Source organism: Chanodichthys erythropterus, chromosome 11 (assembly GCF_024489055.1).
Source record: "Chanodichthys erythropterus isolate Z2021 chromosome 11, ASM2448905v1, whole genome shotgun sequence".
NCBI lineage: Eukaryota > Metazoa > Chordata > Actinopteri > Cypriniformes > Xenocyprididae > Chanodichthys > Chanodichthys erythropterus.
The window spans coordinates 14352529-14375208 of NC_090231.1; the positions used below are offsets into that span (position 1 = coordinate 14352529).

The following is a 22680-nucleotide window of genomic DNA, read 5'->3' on the forward strand; positions in this document are numbered from 1 at the left end:
AAAGCTTCACAGTAGGTGGCGGTAATACTTGTCGTGATTGGACATGAAACAAGAAGAAGAAGAAGAAGAAGACGACGACGACGACGACTGTGACGTCAGCCAACCGGTATAATTGATGCTGTGCTCGTGGTCAGAGTGGATATTACTCTAGTAATGTTGGACTGTTTTTATATATGTTATTGAGGTCGAAGCATATCGAAGCCTTCTGAAATAAACATGACGGAAAAGCGCAGCGCAGAGAGCATGTGGTCCGCTGCTGACGTCTGGATCAAGAAACCACATGTGGTAAACAAGAGACTGTGTGGTGTGACAGTGACAGACTACAGGGACGTGGACACTGCGGGATTAATGCAGGTTTTATCTGGTCTTCTGGGGACCAATATTGAGATGACTGATATTTGTGTGTTTCTTCACGCCGATGTTGTGGATGAGGAGCATGAAACTGCAGGACGCTGGTGTGTTGGAGTAAGAACTATTATCCCCAAAGTGAACAAGACAGGAGACTGTCTGTTCAAAGAGGTTATCGTTAAAGGTGAGGTACAGCACCAACCCTTTTGAGTATTTTGTCTTTCTTGTTTTAAAATTTTCTCTTTTTCTTTTAAGATATTGTTGGAAATACAGTGACATTTATCCCATTTGAAGTGAATGGTGCGGAACAGGTTACTCTTAAGAGCAGTAATGTTTATAAAATCCAGCTGCAGTTAAAGCCAGATGAATGGTGAGTATATACTTGAATGGGGGGGTTAACCATTCAGTGCTGTGTCTTTGAATGGAACATGAAAGGGTTAGTTCACCCAAGTATGAAAATATGTCATTAATTACTCACCCTCATGTCGTTCCACACCTGTAAGACCTTCGTTAATCTTTGGAACACAAATTAAGATATTCTGATTAAATCTGATGCCTCAGTGAGGCCTGCATTGACAGCAATGCCACTGAACTTCTCAAGATCCAGAAAGGTACTAAAACATATTTAAATCAGTTCATGTGAGTACAGTGGTTCTTACTTAATATTAAAAAGCGGCGAGAACTTTTTGTGCGTCAAAATAACGATTTCAAAACACTGCTTTGGAGCTTTACGAATCAAATCAGTGACTCGGATTTCCTATCAAATGGCTAAACTGCTGAAATCACATGACTTTGCTGCTCCATATCACTGATCCGATTCGTAAAGCTCTGAAGCAGTGTTTTGAAATCGGCCATCACTATATTGTTGAGAAGTCGTGTTTTTTTTTTTTTTTTTTTTTTTTTTTTTTGGTGCACAAAGTTTTCTCGTCGCTTTATAATATTAAGATAGAACCACTGAACTCACATGAACGGTTTTAAATATATTTTTAGTAATTTACCTTTATGGATTTTGCTGTCTATGGAGGCCTCACTGAGCCATTGGATTTTTTTTATTTTATTTTTTAAGTTTTTTTTGGTGCTTTTAACTTTATTATGATAGGACAGTGATTAGCCAGAAGTGAAGTGGGAGAGAGAGAGGGGGACGGGATCGTGAAAGGACCACAAGACAGGACTCAAAGCGCATTGGTGCTACATGTCGTCGCGCTGCCCATGAGGCCATCGGCGCCAACAAGCCTTTGGATTTTATCAAAAATATCTTAATTTGTGTTCCGAAGATGAATGAAGGTCTTACGGGTGTGGAACGACATGAGGGTTAGTAATAAATTACATTATTTTCATTTTTGGGTGAACTAACCCTATAAAGACCTCAAAATGTGAGAACTGTTCAGTGAGTGCATTGAAGTTTTGACTTGTTTTTGGATACTCCGTAAGTTACATTTAGAACAAAATAAAAGACAGAGGGATAACACAAGAAATATGATGAATGCATGATTTTTGTTTGTTTATTTTTAAAGTGATAAGCTTTTGGTTTGTCCCACTTGTATGTCATACAAGAAAGAAAATTGCCTGTCAAACAATTTCCTAGGTCTTTAAATGAAGAACTTGTGCCAATGGCTCAAATAATAATGCTAATTGTAAAATTGTCCTGTAAATGCAGAAAATATATATAAAAAAAAATGTTAAATTGATTTACTAAATTCAGATATTTTTTATTTGATACCTTTTCCTTGCTAATGTTTAACAGTGTGAATAATTTAGCTTAGCAAAGGAACTTGTCAATACTATGGCATATATTCCCCATTTCCTAAGGTGATGCAAGAAGTAGAAAGCCTGATTAACAACTTCTTAATTTGTCCTAATTTCAGTCACCTAATTAACCATTTAAAAATGATTATCTCCAGTGCAGTCAGCACGCACTGTAGTTGTCAGCTTACCTGCCTGGTGACATATTTATCATGTTGAGAAAATAACTAAAATATTTCCTGACACAGATATTGAGGTGGAATTGTACTGTTTTTGTGAGACTAAAATGGGCAGAGAGCTAATCCTGCACACAAGAAACATTTGCATACCAAGTTCATTTGCATGTATTTATTTATTTATTTATTTTTGCACACCTTTTACAGACAACAGGGCATCGGGAGTACTCTCTCATCAGTTACATAATAGACACTTAAAAAAGCATAAGCATACAACATCAAGTAGGCAAGATGTTGTAATTATTCGTCAGAGTACAAGAAAAAAAAAATTATTTGATTTATTTTAACTATTTGTTTTTTGGGTAACACTTTATAAGTATACAGTAATAAAGTACTGTAATTAACAAAATTATTATTGTTTAATTAGCTCATAAAATAGTTACATAATCTTTTTTTTGTGCTTTAAATTATAAACCATATAATTGATGTACAGTATTTTAAACCAGTAGTACAAGATTTGTTAATGGTTATTAGGAGTAAATGGTTCTCACTTAGATTAGGTCACGGAAAATCGGAAAATGTCATTAGGTGCTTTAAACCAGCCTTTATTGGACATTAATTGCATTCATATTAAGTGTTCCTTAACTCTTTTCCAGGAAGTTGTGTCTTCATGTTTTGAGGCCTGATCAGTGGTACAATGATGGAGTAGCTTACCCTAAACTCTCCTGGCTCCATTCTGAACTCCTACCTAAACTATCACGCTGGGCTCTGGAGAGCAAGGCCAGTGAGTTTAAGAGCACCCTTTCCCTCATACCTGTGGAGAAATACAGTATTCTCTACCAGCAGCTGAAAGAAAAGTACAAAGCTTTAGTAAAGGTAAGGGCAGGATTTATTTTATTTTTTATTTTTTAATCTTAAATTAAATTTTGACTATATCTTTCCACATGCATCAATGATGAATTGGCCTTGGGAGAACCAGGATTTTCCCAGTGAGACGGTCAACTTACAGACCTGCTATGAATCCAAAATTATACAAAAAGATTTTAAGTGAGAAAATATTTTGATATTGTCAGTATTTTCTGGCCAGGTAATTTAAGATGTGCATCCTGGCATAGATGATGTTGGCAATGTTCTCTGTTACCACCCCATACAAAGATAAAACTCCCTATAACATGCTACCTAATCTCGTGTGGCCAGACCTTCAGACTGACAGCAGAAGGTCTGGACTCCATCACAGCTTTCATTGGCTAAGGTCCGCCCAAGAGGACGTTTGACCGACATGTAAAGCAACCGATCACAGTGCGTTTTGTTCTGCGTCATGTTTAGGGGCGTGAAAATGTAAAGTTGATGTCTATACGATAACAGAATTCAAATTATTCATTCAAGAACGTTGCTACAAGTTTACTGCAACAATGGCAACGCGGACTTCACGTTCTTTTAAAAATCCAGCGTTTAGTAAAGATACAGTTGTAAAAATTAAGGCTTTCTTCTTCCATTAGGGGGTTTGGCATCACGACGGACCATTAAAGTTGCCCTCGAATGAAAAATTGAATTTATCTTGGCACAGTCAAAAAACAAGAGTTCAGTACATGGAAATGACATACAGTGAGTCTCAAACTCCATTGTTTACTCCTTCTTATATAAATCTCATTTGTTTAAAAGACCTCAGAAGAACAGGCAAATCTCAACATAACACCGACTGTTAGTCGGGGTGTACGCCCCAATATTTGCATATGCCAGCCCATGTTCCCAACATTATGAAAGGCATTAGACAAGGGCAGCCAGTAACGTCTGGATCTGCACAGCTGAATCAACAGACTAGGTAAGCAAGCAATAACAAAAGCGAAAAATGGCAGATGGAGCAATAATAACTGACATGATTCATGATAACATCATATTTTTAGTGATATTTGTAAATTGTCTTTCTAAATGTTTCGTTAGCATTTTGCTAATGTACTGTTAAATGTGGTTAAAGTTACCATCGTTTTTACTGTATTCACGGAGACAAGAGAACCGTCGCTATTTTCATTTTTAAACACTTGCAGTCTGTATAATTCATAAACACAACTTCATTCTTTATAAATCTCTCCAACAGTGTAGCATTAGCTGTTAGCCACTCAAATCCATTCAGAATCAAATGTAAACAATATAACACAATACAATACTCACATAATCCGACGCATGCATGCCGCATGCATGACGAACACTTTGTAAAGATCCATTTTGAGGGTTATATTAGCTGTGTAAACTTTGTTTATGCACTGTTTAAGGTAAGCGCGAGCTCCGGGGCGGGGAGCACGAGAATTAAAGGGCCAGTAGCCCTGAATCGGCTCATTTATAATGATGCCCCAAAATAGGCAGTTAAAAAAATGAATTTAAAAAAATCTATGGGGTATTTTGAGCTGAAACTTCACAGACACATTCAGGGGACACCTTAGACTTATATTACATCTTTTTTTTAAAAGTTCTAGGGCACCTTTAAAGAAAATGACACGCATCTCAGATGACGGCTTCAAAACTTTTCAAAATGGATCGTTTCCCATTTTGTGTGCCTTATGAATCAGATGTTCAGCTAGTGGCCCGAAAGCATGACGTCTGAGGCTGAGACAACTTCCTGCCGCCCACCCTGTTCCTCTTCTGCCTGAGAGGGTCAAGCTAATTAAGTTAATCAAGCCAGTAAAATCACAAAATAATGCATCTGCTCCCACTACTTAGTTTATTAAATAAATAAGATCAGTCATCTGGAACAAATTTCACTGCTAGATTCCTACCTGTAATATGTATAATTTTATAATGTTACAATACTTTCTTCTTTCAAAACTTCAACAATAAATAAGACAATTTTTTGAAGTTTGAACATTGTATGGTGCTGCTTGTTAAAGCAGCATGACTATTTATAGGATGAGATGATCTGTTTTTGTCCAACCAATAAAAGATGTGGAGTATTCAGGAAATGTTTTTTTGCAAATCAGTTATACTTATCCTTTACTACCTAAACATTTAGTAACCGGTGCCATGTTAAAACATCTCTTTCATACATGTACAGTAGTTTGTATAAAATGTGGTGCATGTGGAGGACTATCTGCTGTTTTTTGTGATGGCCATCATTGGTCCCAGGATTTCAGCCTTATATACCATCCCTAATATATGTTTTGGGTGTTTGCTTCGAAGTATTACATGTCTGCAATTTAGACAAATAAAAGAAAGCTTTTAATTTTTCAGGTCTGGCCTGAAGTTACTGATCCAGAGAAGTTTGTGTTTGAAGATGTTGCCATTGCCACATATCTGTTGGTAGGTTGGACTATTGATTGTTTATTATGCAAATGATCTCTTTTATAATTTAGTGATTACATTTCACCTCAATATTTAGTGAATACATAGGAAGATTATTATGAAGATTTAATAACTGACAGTTTATGCATAAGAGATTTTATATGGAAGGCATTGAAAATGTATATTGTGCATGTTAAACAAATAGAGTCATAAACATCTATGTCTTTTTGACTCTGAGCATATCAGAGAAAAACAGTGTCCCTCTGTCACCGGTGCAGGTCTTATGGGGTGAAGAGCGTGCTGAAAACGGAACAACAACCAAACAGTCCTTTGTGGATCTCGGCTGTGGAAACGGCCTCCTGGTTCACATTTTAAACAATGAAGGGGTAGGTTAACTAATACACCTGCTGCAGTGTTGAATTACTACACCCTGTACCATGTGTCATTCTTGTAAATCACCCATGCATCCCCCCCCAGTGGAACACATTTAATTTGATAATATTCATCCAGTATTAAAATCAATGATTCGCCCATCTATGTTCTTTGGCTTTTAATTATATTGAGATTTGACTCCTTCCCTCTCAAGGCTTAAAGGGAATTATATGCAGGCACTGTGATGTACTCGGTGTTCTGTTTTGATTAAACTGACTGAGGCCTAAGTTAGTCATGCACTCCTGGGTTTCAGCATCCTGGAAAGGGCACTGACATTCGCAAAAGGAAGATCTGGGACATGTATGGGCCTGGTACTCATCTAGAGGTAAGATAGGATTGAGACATTGGACAGTGTCATTGATAGTCACATTTTCCTTTTTATAAGATGCTTAAGGCCAGTTTTTGTAGCCATTTTATATAATTTTTGCCTGACTTACAAACTTACCTTTTATTGTGCTTTAATCATTAGTCAGTATAAAAAGTCCATACAGTTGTATGTATTATAAATGTGTCATTTTAATGTGCTCTAAGTTGACAATATAATTAATTGATTTTCATCAATCCTTATTTTCATTAATCATCATTAAAATATTGTCTATTGCCTCTTTAGAAAAATGGACATAAAGACAAATATCTGTGGTTATAAATTGGTACATGTCCCATCTCTTAAGAAAATCTCCAAATTTGTTTTCCTCTCCATGCTATTCAGTCATTGCTCGGATTTTTCTTTAAACTTCATCCTAGAACAAGGCTTCAAACATTTCCTGAGCTATATTATTTATAATGTCATGTCCTGAAAGAGGTTCAGAGATGCTTCTGTGACAAGTCTAGCGAGAATGTTTGTGCACTGATGAAAACCCTGTAGTATTTCATCATCACTCAGAACCATGATGTGCCCATCTGTACAGATGCATTACACTCTGGAATGTCATGAGTGGCCAGTCTTCTGAGGAAAAAATGGGGGCAAGGCTCCTGTGGTAGCTCAGATTGTTCTTGTCAGATTTTTGTAGTAGGGTTTTATTATATTTATATTTTTTTTTTAATCAACATCATCTAATAAATCCCAGCAAGTATTCTTCATGTGCCCTGTATGTAACTAATATGCTGGAGAATCTCTAGCCACTTCATAATTACCTTCTTGAACTGCACATCAGAACATTTACTTTAAATTATACATGTGCATTACAGTTATCAAAGTTACCTTAATCCCCTTTCTACATGATTAAAAAAAAATTAACTTGGTAATGGGACCTATGGCTGTTTTTTTTTTTTTATTATTATTTTTATTTTCTCATCATTTTCATATCGTCACCAGTGCCTCCCAGTGTTATTGCACTTTCAGCCAATGATGAAATGTGGCGGCTGCTCTCATCTATTTCAGGAAAATGCCATCACACCCAGCAATGGCTTCCTCTTTCCCACCACAGACTGGCTGATTGGAAACCACTCAGATGAGCTTACCCCATGGATCCCTGTAATAGCAGCCAGGCAAGTCATGAAATTTAGCACTAGCGTTGAAGACACCTGCTCTTCAGTAAATGAATCTAAAGTCATTAGATAACTCATTCTGTGCTTATTTTCCCAGGTTGTGGTATCAATGTTAGTAAATAAATGAGCGTTTAAAATTCTTTGTGGTTTGCAATGACCCATTATGTATTGTAGATTAATATAATTTGTTGTTCAAAATGAGTTCTAATCAATTTGCAAAAAAAAAAAAAAGTAAAAGTATCATCTCAGTTCTTGATTTTATTTATTCTCTACATTTCAAAGATTTGGATTCAGTAAAATAAATGCAAAAAAATAAATGTCCTCCTAACTTTTGACTGCTTTTATCTTCAGCAAACGTCTTAATGTGTAAATATTTGTAATATCAAAAGTATTTAAAAATTAGCAGTCCTCACTTAATGTCTTAAGTTATTGTAACTGTTACCTTAATTATCTACCATCTCTAAACTGTTAGTGTCTTGAGGACCTTTCTGCAGGTGCATTTTTATAGTTTATTCAACAAGCATGAAACACATAGTCTAAATTCTTTCCAATAAAGAGCTGTAAAGCATATTTGAATTTTACGAAATTATCTCTAAAATCCAGTGTCCTGAAAAGCACATACATATGTGTGTGTAAATTTTATATATATATAATATATATATATATATATATATATATATATATATATATATATATATATATATATATATATATATATATATATATATATATATATATATATATATATATTATTACTGAGTAATACTTTTTTATTTTATTTTTTGAAAGAAATTATTTTATTCAGCAGGGGCGCATTAAATTAATTAAAAGTGACATTAAAGGCTTTAACATTAATACAAAAGATTCTATTTCACAAAAGATTTTCTATTTCAAATAAATACTCTTTTCCATCACAGGAATAAATTACATCTTAAATTCTGTTAAAATAGAAAAGTTATTTTAAATTATAATGTTGCACAATATTACTGTTTTTATTTTTGATCAAATATATGACTTAACTAAGCATAATAATCATAAGCATAAAAAAACATACCAACCCGGCTATTGAATGATGTAGTGTACATTATATACAATGATAAAAAGCAAACATTTTTGCTGTTATAGGTTTCAGTGTGTCATTAATCACTTACAGATGAACTGTTACTTTATACTGAAAGCCCAGGGTTTTTTTGTTTTGATTTGATTTTTTTATTTACCACATGGGTTCACTCTGTTCAGAGGCTGTCATATTCTAACTATACTCCATGCCAGCATTGACTCCATATTAGTTATTACAGTGCTCTGGTCTTTTTGGATCCTGGCTTAGACACTAGGTGGAGATGGTTAGCTTAACCAGTAGTCATTTACTGTCTCTGTAGTGTTTACTGTAGGTGTTTGGCTTCGACAACACATCTCATCTTCCATACATAGCAAAGTCTCCTTGTATGTTTTTTTTTTTTTTTTACTAATTCTTGCAATGTACACATATTATTGGTAGTTCAAGCTAAAAAATATCAAACACAGCTCAGAATGTAGAATGACATGTATAGCAATGATGTGACGTATTGTAGTGACCTATAATATCACTGAAACAAACTTTTCATTAAACATGTTTGCTGACTGTTATTAATTGTTCATGTACAGGAATGACTTCATCTGAAAAATTTATAGTCTTTGAAACTAGGTCAAATTCATCTACTCTAGAAGTGCCCAAAATCACTGGTCAATTAAAATATTTGCTTTTCCTGTTTATGTTCATAAGAAACAGAAGATATTTTTGTATATCTATATTTTTCACTCTTTAACAGTTGTTGCTATGTCCTCTGTTCTGTGTGTTTCTCGCCTAGATCATCTTACTCATGCCGTTACTTTGTGCTTCCCTGCTGCTTCTTTGACTTCTGTGGGAAGTACCAGCGCAGACAGTGTAAGAAGTCTCAGTATAAGGAATACATTGACTTCATCACAGATGTCAGCACAGTGTGCGGCTTCCACACAGAGGAGGACTGTCTAAGGATACCCTCCACCAAACGGGTAGGTTGGTCCAGTGTCTGTACAGCTGAGGCCATCTTGTGTAGAAACACAACAGAACAGCTCTGAATGTACAGAAAGGGCAGTATAAGCTCTAAGCTTGTGAATTAGTGTGAAAACTGGAAAATTCAGAAGCTCTGTAGAGAGCCTCATTCTGCTGTGTCATTCTCTTTTTCAGGTGTGCATAATAGGCAAAGGTAGGACATACAGTGAGGCCGAAGAGGCTATGGTAGAGGAGCGGCGATATGATTATATCAGGGGGCGTGAGGCCTTATTCACAAGCTCAGGGGTCAGTAAGAATGTCAGTCAATGTGGCCATGATGGACCTCACAGTGACAATGGACAGGATGTTTCAACCCCTGCCAATGACTGGGTGAATGGCTTCCAACCGAGAGAAAAGACGGAAGCTGTTAGGAACTGTTCATCTCTTCCAAGGGATTTTGTGGATGCAGTGGTTCTGAGGGTGGCAGAGGCATTGCTGAGTCTGACTGAGAAAAATCTAGAGGGTAGCGGTTGCGGTGATGCCTGGAACACAGGAGGTAAGAATATGTCTAATGTTTCACGTGTCATGAGACATGGGTGGCTTAAAAGCCTGGAGAGAAACTTCAGGAAGCCATACAATAAAAATCATGTACGGTAATTGCATGTACATTGAATAAATAGATGTGTTTGCCATATCTATTTTCTAAATGCCTGCACATGGGTTTCATTTTAAAAAATGTTTTGAAAACAACAGACTTCTTTCTGTTTGACGTATGCAGTGACTTCTCAAATTATTTAGTCCACTTAAACCCTGCCCCTGCAAGCTCATGTTCATCTGACACTACTTTTGAGTGCAGCAGCCACATCTTAAAATCCAATCAACAACTGATGTAACCAAGTCCTTGCTCTATTTTTTTTTTGTTTTTCAATAATCCGTTACACTCAGATGTACATTACAATACGGAAGAAAATATCTGCCGCCATTATTTATGGAATATTGCAGTATTTTATTATAAATTATTTATCCATGCACATCATTATTTTTTTTTAATTCATATGCCCTTATAATCTTTAATCAAAATAATAATTAACTCTGTTCAGAGGCTGTCATATTCTAACTATACTCCATGCCAGCATTGACATATTAGTTAATACAGTGCCCTGGTCATTTTGGATCCTGGCTCAGACACTAGGTGGAGATGGTTAGTGTGACGAGCAGGGCGGGCGAGAGCCGTGAGGGAACGGCGCGAGGCCGGTGGCGCGAGTGATAATGAGCGTCACCTGGGAGGCGCACCGGCCTTGAGTCCCTCACGGAGGAGCTCCGGGAGCATAAAAGGAGGAGCGACTACCGTGGAGGACGAGAGAGGACCAGGCCTGGACTTTATTTTATGTTTTGTTATGTTTTTGTGGCCGGCAGACGTCCGCGAGGGTCTGCCGGCATTACTTTCGTTTTGTTCTTTGTTTATTTTACATTAAAAGTTACGTTCAATGTTCGCCGGTTCCCGCCTCCTTCTTCCCATATCTACTAACCTCGTTACATTGGTGCCGAAACCCGGGAGGAAGGAGGGACATGCTGTCGGAGAGCCCTCGCTGCTGAGGGGGATCGCGGTGCTGCGGAGTTCGGGCAGCGCGGGAGTGAAGACCGCGAGAGGCTGCCCGAAGCGGTGGTGCTGGAGCCTTGTGAAAGGTGGGACGGAGAGCTCGAGGCCGTGCCCCTGGGACGAGGTGGGGTGGCTGCCGTCCAAGAGGGAGCGGAGGAGTCGCCGCCGTTCGCCGTGGGCCGGAGCCTGCTGCCGTCCGCCATAAAGGGGAGGAGCAGGGAACGGGGGACTCGCTGCCGGCTGCCCTCAGTCGGAGGAGCCATCGCCGGCCGCCAGGAGGCGGTCGAGGATCGGGCCGTCCACCGAGCGTCCAGTGCCACCGCATGGCACCGCGAAGAAGAGCCTCTCGGCAGGCTGAGGACCAAGCGGCAGTGTGTCGGGGAACCGGACCAAGAATTTTTTTTTTTTTCTTTTTCCTCTCTCCCCTCTCTCGTCCTGTCGCTCCCCTTGCTTCCGTCTCCTTTCTCTCGTCTCGTCTGTCCTTACCCCCAGGTGCTGCGGCCGCCGAGACAGGCCCCGGGGGGGAGTAGAGCGCAGTCTCGGAGGTACCCCCCGGCCTGCGAGGGGCGTTGGGGGTATGTGACGAGCAGGGCGGGCGAGAGCCGTGAGGGAACGGCGCGAGGCCGGTGGCGCGAGTGATAATGAGCGTCACCTGGGAGGCGCACCGGCCTTGAGTCCCTCACGGAGGAGCTCCGGGAGCATAAAAGGAGGAGCGACTACCGTGGAGGACGAGAGAGGACCAGGCCTGGACTTTATTTTATGTTTTGTTATGTTTTTGTGGCCGGCAGACGTCCGCGAGGGTCTGCCGGCATTACTTTCGTTTTGTTCTTTGTTTATTTTACATTAAAAGTTACGTTCAATGTTCGCCGGTTCCCGCCTCCTTCTTCCCATATCTACTAACCTCGTTACAGTTAGCTTAACCAGTAGTCATTTACTGTCTCTGTAATGTTGGGCAAACTTAGTGTCTTGGTGAACTAAATTTGTCACAGATGATGAAGAGACGGGTTTTACTGTAGGTGTTTGGCTTCGACAATGCATCTAATTTTTTAATACACGGGAACTCCTTGTACGCTCTTTGAATTTTCCTTGTATTTATATTTTATTATAAATGATTTATCCCTGAACATCATTAACAATTATTATTATTATTTTTATATTCATGTGCCCTTTATAATCTTTAATCAAAATAACATTTCCTCTTGCAAGCAATGACATCTCTTCTCTGATGACGTCACACCGGCGTGAGGGAGGGACAACCTGTGACTCACATAAAATCGCAGTAATCCAATCTCACCACAATGATCAAACAATCTAATCAATTCCTGATGGACAAAGTCAAGTCCTGCCCTACATTTTTTCTTGTCCGAGAAGCCGTTTCACTCAGATATACGTCACAATAGAGAAGAAAAGAAAAGACTATTGCAACTTGCCTTTCAAGTGGACTTTAAGTATAGAAAGTAGTGCACATAGCATATCAGCTTCTTCATGAATTTTTTTAACTTACATAAAATGTAAACCCCTTAATGTAAACACAAATAATATGTAGAAGGTTTAAGAATAACAAAGATATTAATAGATAAGTAAACAAAATGAGTTGACTACAGTACACTATGGCCCAAAAGGCTCAATATACTTTCTTCTTTTCCTGATAGCCATAGTTTTTTCATGTTCTTTCTGCACTTAACACATAGCATCTTGTATAACTTTCATAAAATCTGTCTCATCCTGAAAGTAGAGACTGAGGTGAGAATTTAGGTATAGCATGGACTTCATATACAGTGCTCAGCATAAATGAGTACACCCCCTTTGAAAAGTAACATTTTAAACAATATCTCAATGAACACAAAAATATTTTCCAAAATGTTGTGAAGACTAAGTGTTATATAACATCTGTTTAACTTATAACATGAAAGTAAGGTTAATAATATAACTTGGATTACACATTTTTCAGTTTTACTCAAATTTAGGGTGATGCAAAAATGAGTACACCCCACAACAAAAACTACTACATCTAGTACTTTGTATGGCCTCTATGATATTTAATGACAGCACCAAGTCTTCTAGGCATGGAATGAACAAGTTGGCGACATTTTGCAACATCTGGCTTTCTACTTCTTTAGATAACTGTAGTGAACTTGCATGCCAATTTTCTTCAACGCTTCTCATCTGAAGACGCTCCTGTCGAGGTGTTAACTTCCGTGGACGACCTGGACGTCTCTGTGAGATGGTTGCAGTTACATCTTTTTAAAATTTTTGTACCACTTTTGCTAAAGTATTCTGACCGATAAGTAAAGCTTTGCCGAACTTCTTGTAGCCTTCACCTTTCAGGTGTAAAGAAATTATTTTCTTTCTCAGGTCTTGTGAGATTTCTCTTCCATGTGGTGCCATTGCTGACAGCATGAAATGGGAAGGGGTTTTAACACCCTTTTATAGTCAACTGTCTGCTGGACACCTGTGTAATGAATAATTAGACTCACCTGTGGCTGAATTCTTGTTAAATTAGACATTTGTAGTCTAAAATTTTGCATTGCTCCAGAGACTTTCAGTGGGGTGTACTCATTTTTTTGCATCACCCTAATTTGTGTAAAACTGAAAATTTTGTTCTCCAAGTTATATTATTAAAGGGTTAGTTCACCCAAAAATTAAAATTCTGTCATTTATTACTCACCCTCATGCCATTCCACACCCATAAGACCTTCATTAATCTTTGAACTAAAATATCTTAATTTGTGTTCCAAATTCGATGGCTCCGTGAGGCCTTCATAGGGAGTAATGTCACTTCCTCTGTCAAGATCCATAAAGGTACTAAAAACATATTTAAATCAGTTCTTGTGAGTACAGTTGTTCAATATTAATATTATAAACTGACAAGAATATTTTTGGTGGATTTCATCGGATTTCAACTAAAATATCTTAATTTGTGTTCCGAAGATTAATGAAGGTCTTACGGGTGTGGAACAGCATGAGGGTGAGTAATAAATGACAGAATTTTCATTTTTGGGTAAACTAACCCTTTAACCTTAATTTCATGTTATAAGTTAAACAGATGTTATATTAAATTAGTCTTGTCGACATTTTGGAAATTGTTTTTGTGTTCATTGAGATATTGTTTAAAATGTTACTTTTCAAAGGGGGTGTACTCATTTACGCTGAGCACTGTACATATAAAGATCAATAACTGTGTTAAATGAATGCAGTTAAGTGCATTCATTTCCTAAACCTCCGTAGTCTTATAAAATCCTTTGGAAAGCACTAAAATGGGAAATTAATTCATGATGAGGACACTTTATTTGTTGATGCTCATATAATAGTCCATTAAAGGGATAGTTCATCCAAAAATGAAAATACTGTCATCATTTACTCACCCTCAGGTTCTTCCAAACCTGTACAAATTTATTTGGTCTGTTGAACACAAAGGAAGATATTTTGAAGAATGTGGGAAACGGAATTCAATGGTGCCCCAAAAGTTCAAAAAAAATTTTTTTATTTTTTTTTTCTACTATGGAAGTCAATGGTGCCCCAAAGCAGCCTAGTTACAGACTTTCTTCAAAATATCTTCCTTTGTGTTCAACAGACCAAAGAAATGTATACAGGTTTGGAACAACTTGAGGGTGAGTAAATGGTGAGTAAATGATGACTAAATGATGAGTAAATGAAACTGTCCCTTTCAAGGCAGGAACACACCAAGCTGACGGTCGGACAGTTTTTGTTCATCGGCCGATTAAGTTTTCTCAGTGTGTTCTGCACCGTTGGCTGAAGTTGGTCCTCGCCGGCTTTTTTTCAGCCGATTCAGAATGTTTCGAACATTCTGATTGGCTGTTCAGCTACTGCCACCTGCTGGTACGGAAAGGCATTTAATCTCACGTAGGCGCAGAACGGACGTGCTACTTGGCCGTCGGCTGTCTAGCGTTGGTTTGGTGTGTCAGGGCAACTTTGGACACAGACGCTGCTGACGTGAGCCAACCCCACAGTCTGCTTTCGTCGCCACTAGTTCGTCGGCATCGGCTTGGTGTGTTCCGGCCTTAAAACCTACAATATAGTCATACCATATGTTCCACATTTTTTATAAACTAGATTGTTCTTTGTTTTACATCATCAAATAAGTTTGAATTTGAAGTTTGAATTGCACCTAGTGATATGTTTATTTGAACATGTTATCTGCATTGGGTTCAATGAAAGAATTATGCAAATCAGGTAATGGTGCAAATACTGTACAGCCCCACTGCAATCCAGACACTTGAATTGGCTTATTAAAATACCGAAATACTACAAAATGCATCTGGATCTATCCCTGGTCATAACAGTCTTCTCAGTCATTTGATGAATTATTTAAAATGCAAAAACATCTCTTTTAACTGAAATTCTTATCTGCCAACTTTTTGTGGTTTGCTATTGCACAGTGTTGATTAAACTTGGTTAGTAAATTTGACACCAAGTCTGTATTTCAGGTAGTCTCGTGCACATTTGCAATCCACCTCTCAATTCATTTGTAGCCTGTTCAAATAAATTATGTACAATAATATTAAATTCACCATTGGGAGAAAAAGACGGCACTAAAAAGACAAAGAGAGAGACAATTGCCCTCAGAGCAGATCCTGGATGTAGTTGTCTTTTTGAATTATGCTCTGTTAGATGAGAGGGGAGGGAGGGGGGATGTCTCACAGCCCTTGTGTCTGCTCCTGGTTGCTATGGTAACAGGTTTACGTCTGAAGATTCAAGCCAGCCTCATTTAAAATGTGTTCCATCTGTACTAGGAGGGATTTCGGATGCTATTTATAAGTGTGCATGAAAGATGCTCATTTGTTATAGAAACATTCTACAGGCCTCTTCTGGGTAACAGGAATTCATTTTGAAGTGCAAATTTGGCCTTCGGCATTTGCAGCAGAGGCTACTTTGGTGTTGTAAGATGACAAATAAGGTGTTCAATTAATTCTTCAATTAAAAGAGATCATAGGTTCAATCCTTCAATACCAGGCTTAGGCCTGGTTTCTCAGGAAATGCAGTATGCCATGTTTAAGAGTAGATTGCTTTGGGAGTTTACCTGCAAAATCTGTTTGATTGTGTATTTTTAGAACATTGATTGCTACAAGTGGCTGTTTGGCCTGTTACGGCCATAGATTAACAGATCATTTTTTTTACCATTTTTCTTGCTTACTAAAAAACACAGGCCTGCACTACAATTTCCTCTGCAGGGTATCAGCTGACTAAGCTGAGTCACAACCCTTTAAAGGGTAAAACAAAAATTGACTACCACTCTCACAAAGGGCAGTGGAAAAGTTTACAAATGAAGGCAATTCCTTGAACACAGCAACTTCAGAAGTTATTTTAATGAAGTCACATATTGGTGTCAGAAGGGTCAATTTGAGTTCTAATGTTGTTTTTGAGAATAACTGGACCGTGTTCCCATATGGGCAATTGAGATGGATAATGGATATAACAGAAGTCAGACTCCCAGTATAAAAAAATAAAAAAATCAGGAAATGTCCTCATTTTTCCAGCTTAAAAGTGAAGTGTACTGTCATTTAATGGAATTGCTTTGGATTCAGAGAGAACTTTGCAGAATTGCAATGATTAGCTGTTGTCTTCAAACCACTTGCCTTTTGTCTACAAGAGACACAATTGCCATCTGATACTATCCCCGTTTAATAGCATTGGTCCAAACAAGCCTACTGGTGTAGGCTTGAATTGAATTGCAATTTACAAGTAATAGCAGTACATTAGACCATGCAAAGAACTATCACAATTTACTTCATGTCTCTCACATCAGATATACATGTAAAATATCAAGACTTAGAAAACCAGATCAGCTTCCCACTTCATACTTGTTGTAGACTTTAACAGCCACAATAGCTTATGGTTTAATCAGAGCAATACTAAAGGTAAGAACATAGAGGATTTCATCAACAAAAAATGACCAGTGCCTTCTAAATGATGGATCACAAAAGTATTTACACCCTGGGCATGAAATCTATTCAGCAATTGACTTTACAATCTGTCAACTACTACTTTCTGTCATGGAAAGTGTGGAATGACCTATGTGGAAGTAACTACTTCATATTAATTCTGACACTCAAACAAAGAGAAGAAATGCACAGAAATAGCAATTTAAATAAGCCAACTGGTACCAATTTAAATCTGTTATAAAAGGTTCAGTGCAATTCCTGAGGATAATCCAGATCCTTTTATACTTGAATTCTGATTTCCTTTGAAAATGATTCTATTCCAAAGATTTTAACATATACAAAAACCAAATGATTGCCATGGTTCAACAACAATAAGAAGGAAAAAAAGAGTATGAGATTAATCATTTATTTATGCAATATAAACATGGCAACTAATCCCAAAAAAATTCACAAAGGTTTATTACAATAGTGTTCTCATAAAGGCTGTGAATGCACAAGCGTGCTTGACTATGCTAGTCATGGTGTAACTCTGTTGTGGATGGCCTTATCTTGTGCACCCGTGTTTAGCGTATTGTTACAAAGAATACACAACATTCTTTTACAGTGGTGTTTTCATTATAATTTTATGTAGCCTATATGACAGATTTGAGCTGCACGTTGCACTTAACTGTATTTTTCTTTTCAAAGTGATTTTAATCATATTTCAACCAGTTCAAAATCATTATGGATGAACAGTGTGCATCTGAAGTCTCTCACCTGAAGGGAATAATCCATTATTTATCGGCTTTATATATTGGCCTAATTTTCTTACCAGGTCTATAACGATTAAAAATGAACACACATCAGCGGATACAGATATAGTGGCCGATTTATTGTGAATCCCTAGTATAAACTTCTCATCTAATAATAGGGCATAACACAACAAAGTTTTTACCACGTAAGAGCTTATGCGAGCTATAAAGGGATCGCAAGACACTAATTCTGGACCTGACAATATCTATCATCACTTCTTAAAAAATGTACCTCATACAAGTTTATCTTTACTCTTAAAGATCTTTATCCCCATTTGAGTATCGGGAAACATTCCATATTATTCCATATTTATATCAGTCTCGTGACTTGTAGTCAATCTGTTTAGAAGTTATAAGCAAAAATAGGAGTTCGAAAAAAAGTAGGTTTTTCAGAGAATTCAAAAGGGCAGAAAAATGACATCATAGGGTGCAATCGAATCGTCTTGAGCCAAGGAATCCGAGTAATAAAAAAATAAGTGCTTTTGGTGTTCTTCTTTAGCCTCTTTTCTAATCCCCCTCACCCCATCTTTTTGCTTTTTTTTCTCAGGCAGTTTGTTGATTAGTGAAGTAGTCAACCTCCTGGACCAGTCTACTCTCCAAGCACTAAAGAAAGAGTGTGGTGGTCTCCAGACTCTACTGAAAAACAATCACCAAGTGTTCAGAGGTATTTAGCCATTTTCAAGTCATCTTTATTTATATAACACTATATAAAATACAGATTGTTTGAAGGCAGCATTAAAGTGATAACAAGGAAAATGATTCAGTTATGCAAATGGTACAGTACAGTAGTTTTGAAAGAAAGTAGTGTCATTGTTCATTTAATCTATAAAGCAGTTCTGCAAAAAAAAGTAATGTCAACCAGATCAGTTCAGTTCTCATCCAATAGTGTCAGTCTGTCAAATCAGTAATATTATTAAATATTAAGTGTCCACAACTAAGCAAGCCAGAGGCGACAGTGGCGAGGAGCCCAAACTCCATCAGGTGACAGAATGGAGAGAATTTTTTTTTTTTTTGGAAGAAACCATGCTCAGTTGCGAGGCCAGTTCTCCTCTGGCCAACAAACGAACATGGTGTGTTTGTTTCAGGCTACATCACAAATCAGAATCACAAGTCAGAAATCAGATTATGGATTGGTAGCATTCAAATATTTCATCCAGTTCCTTTTGCTTGAAAATTTTATTCACCACGCCAGTATGGAGACGAAGTTTTCAACTTGTACGAAGTTTCCTAGTACTGAGCCATGTGGTACTGCATACTGAACTTGTGATTGATATGAAACCTCTTCATTTAGTGCTACAAATTGATAGTCAATGCAATTCCACTAATGCCAACGTAATTTTTGAGTATTCAAAAGAATGTTGTGGTTGATATTATCATAGAAATGGATGGAAATCCTCGCAGATACTATTTCTTTCTAAAAACATAGTTGTGAGCATACTGTCTTTTCTGTTTTTTTTTTTTTTTTGAGTTTGGCCTTTAATTAACCGGTTCTCTAGGATCAAGTTTAAAAGCAGTTTAATAACAGCCAGCTTACATTTTTTGGTACATATCCTAATGACATTTGATGAATTCATAATATTAGGTAGAGGATCTATGTCTTCTGGAAGCATTTCTTTCCAAAGCTTAGTCGGTATAGGGTCTAATATACATGTTGTTGATTTTGATGATTTAACAAGTTTAGACAATTCTTCTGCAAAGAATGAGAAAAAAAAAAAAAAAAAGAGAGATACATTTATAGTTTCAACATTTATTTGTTGTTCAGATATTCCTTTTTAAAAGACAAAAGTATCAATTGTATGCAAAGAGACCCACATTTGATTTTCGACCACTAAAAATGTGTACAATTGACCAGTTTACTCATGGAGCTGCATCAAGATCTCCATATCTTGGGGATTGAACCATATAGGGCCTCAAAATGAAGATACCAGAACAAAAGTTTGATAAGAACCAGAATTTAAAAGGATATTAAAATATCTTTAACACTTCTTGAGCTACAGGCAGGCAAACGTGGGGCAAAAAAACCACAAGAGGTGCCTTTTCCTGTTTTTGTCCTGTCACCGTTGGCATATGATGCAACAAAATTTGCTAGCGTAAATGGGTTTAAATAATAGACCTACCAATCTCTGTGTAAAAAATAAAATAATTATGCTGCCATCTTTCTAATGTCATTTTTACACCCTGTAATTTGGCTCCAAATCTCAGGTAAAAATTTTAATTTTGACCCCCCGTACCAAACAGCGAAATATTCATTCATGACATTTAATATTTTGGCTTTCTTTTTCATTTATTTCTTTCACCCAAAAAGTCTCTTTTTTTCCTGTCTCTTTTTACATAGTGAAGGGTGGAAGGGTCTTTATTCGGGACTGGATGACGCATACACCAGCTCAGAGCTCTAGAGTAACTTCCAAGCGCAAACCCCCTCCCTCAGGTGCCTTGAAAACCCGACTCTGCTGGTTCCACACCCACCATCCCCACGGATGCCCTCTGCCCAGTGAGGACTGTGCTTTTGCTCATGGTGAGACTGACTTGAGACCCTCCACAAAACCCCAAAGATGATTTGGACCTGAATGGAAGCTTGCTTTGGCTTTATTAATAGCATTTGACCTGACATTTTGAAAAAGAAAAAACTCAAATATTTTTACAGCCTTTTTCTTAAACATTGTTTTTCTTTTATTTTTTTTTAAAGTAACCATTTATTTCTGTTGTATAAGAAATATGTCGAATGAACATTGCCAATCCTGTCCAGACTTTGTCCAATAAATCCAAAACATCCATCGACTTCCATCGCAGGAAATCCCCCCCACTGGAGCATAAAAAGGCTTTTGTTGAGAGAGGCCATGTGCTGTGTAAATGTTAGGAGCATGAATAATTTGGAGGGCCATGTGGGTGGTTAGAACCTCTGTGGGTCACTGCCCCTCTTCTCAAATGTCAGCGGACAGGATGTTCCTCTCAGACCAGTGTGGGTAAATCGAGGTCAGGGTTTCTACTAGCAGTACATCATAGATGCACATTGATATGTTTGATTTGATTCAAACAGAACAAACATTAGATTAATCATATCTATTTACTAAACTCAAAAGGCATCATGCCGAACATCACCTGTTCAAACAGGAAAACAGGTTTCATTGCATCCGCTCGTCGGAGAAAGCGTTAATGGCAGTACAAACTAACGGTATTATATATTGACTTTTAAAGGGTTCAGCCAAAAATGAAAATTCTGTCATTAATTACTCAAAAGAACACAATTTACCACTTTCCAATTAACAAAAAATTTATCTCCAACCCACTTTTGCAATCATAAGAACTTGCATCACTCTGCTGAACAAATTGCCCTATCCACCTTATTTTTCAACACAGAAGTAAGGCGTTTCTGTGAATGTGCGAGACTTCCGATTTATTAGGGCTATAGGGAAATAACCAGAAGAATATCAAAGTGCAATAAACTGTTTGCACTACAAACCAGCGTTTATAATTATGACAATACATTAAAAATAGATGGTAAGAAATGGCAGTTTGCGATATCAACCAGCATAAGGAGCTGTTTTGTACAGCTAAAAATAACTGGAAGCAAATGACACCAGAAGCCAAACACATTAAGTTTACAAATGGCCGCTCCCGCTCTTACCTGAAAAATAAGATATCAGCTCAAGAAATAATACAGCAGGGGTGCAAAACTCCCTGCAGAGTTTAATTCCACCTGTGCTCTAACACACATACCTGTAGTTTTCAAATAAGCCTGAAGGACTTGATGAGCTGCATCAGGTGTGTTTAATTAGGGTTGAAGCTAAATTCTCCAGGAGCTGTTTAGCATAGTGTCATACTCTTTTATTTGTCAGTGTTTAATTTTGCAAAGGGGCACATTTCTGTTTAGCCAAAGTGAGTGAAAAAGGCTCATACAGTGCAGATAACTTCAAATGGAGCCCATCAATGATTGCAGATTTGCTCCATTTAATGAACACAAGAGACAAACCAAGCACTGAATAGACAGTGCATAGGACTAAACTATGTACATAATAGTTTTTTGCCTTTTGTTTCATAAAACATTTTATTTATATAACCTTTTTTGCTGATTTTTAAAGTGGCAGGTACTATCTACACATTATACATACACGTACAAACTTGAATATCTTGGAAATAGTGGCCAATCAGTTGTTTTACTGGTCATATTTGATTTCAGAATACATAATAAATAGCTCATTTAGACCAAATTGTAGACTAGTGTATTCAGACGGACAAGAAGGTCTATGGAGAAACAAAGTTTAATTAAAATTCATGTCAGTGGCATTGAAATGTTGCTGGATGGGGAAGCCATTTTCTTTATTTCTGTGAAACTGGTGATGTGAGCAGTGGAATAGTTTTGACGAAAAGGTTTAAAAGCATCAGTGATGGTAAATAAAGGCTTTTATTTGTCTTTCTTTCCTTTGATTTTGAGAGTGCATATTTTCTGATGTATAAACAGTAGTGTGTGATTTATATATTACCCTGATGAAATAAACATTGAGAGAATTTATGTATTTCCTTATCAGTAAATAAATATTGAGGATTTTGCATATTAAGTAAGATGTAATGTTCAGAAAATGTGTATACAAGTTAACATTGTTAAAGGGTTAGTTCACCCAAAAATGAAAATAATGTCATTTATTACTCACCTTCATGCTGTTCCACACCCATAAGACCTTCGTTCATCTTCGGAACACAAATTAAGATATTTTAGTTGAAATCCGATAGCTCCGTGAGGCCTGCATAGACAACAATGACATTTCCTCTCTCAAGATCCATAAAGGTACTAAAAACATAATTTAAATCAGTTCATGTGAGTAAATCAGTTCATGTGGTTCAATATTAATATTATAAAGTGACAAGAATATTTTTGGTGCGCCAAAAAAACAAAATAACGACGACTTCTGAGCTTCGG

At 37.3% G+C, this 22680-nt stretch overlaps 1 protein-coding gene across 2 annotated transcripts; it reads left to right on the forward strand.

Annotated features, from left to right (window-relative positions):
• The first annotated feature begins 73 nt into the window (after nucleotides 1-73).
• On the forward strand, nucleotides 74-22401 carry trmt44 (tRNA methyltransferase 44 homolog). 2 transcript variants are annotated; one of them, XM_067401805.1, is made up of 11 exons: nucleotides 74-532; nucleotides 604-718; nucleotides 2924-3143; nucleotides 5490-5558; nucleotides 5819-5926; nucleotides 6226-6297; nucleotides 7354-7460; nucleotides 9308-9491; nucleotides 9667-10027; nucleotides 18313-18429; nucleotides 20101-22401. In XM_067401805.1, the coding sequence occupies exons 1-11, from the start codon at nucleotides 217-219 to the stop codon at nucleotides 20319-20321; spliced, it is 1890 nt and encodes a 629-aa protein (XP_067257906.1). In that variant the 5' UTR covers nucleotides 74-216; the 3' UTR covers nucleotides 20322-22401. The 2 variants fall into 2 exon arrangements, with proteins under 2 accessions (XP_067257906.1, XP_067257907.1); XM_067401806.1 differs by lacking the exons at nucleotides 18313-18429; nucleotides 20101-22401 and adding an exon at nucleotides 10657-11935.
• The last annotated feature ends 279 nt before the right edge of the window (nucleotides 22402-22680 follow it).

What these genes read in the sequence shown, in the direction of transcription:
- trmt44 (XM_067401805.1), top strand. Translation starts at nt 217, where the DNA reads ATGACGGAAAAGCGCAGCGCAGAGAGCATGTGGTCCGCTGCTGACGTC. An exon ending in CAAAGAGGTTATCGTTAAAG is followed by an intron (nt 533 to 603) that starts GTGAGGTACAGC and finishes TTTTCTTTTAAG; the next exon opens with ATATTGTTGGAAATACAGTG. An exon ending in AGTACAAAGCTTTAGTAAAG is followed by an intron (nt 3,144 to 5,489) that starts GTAAGGGCAGGA and finishes TTAATTTTTCAG; the next exon opens with GTCTGGCCTGAAGTTACTGA.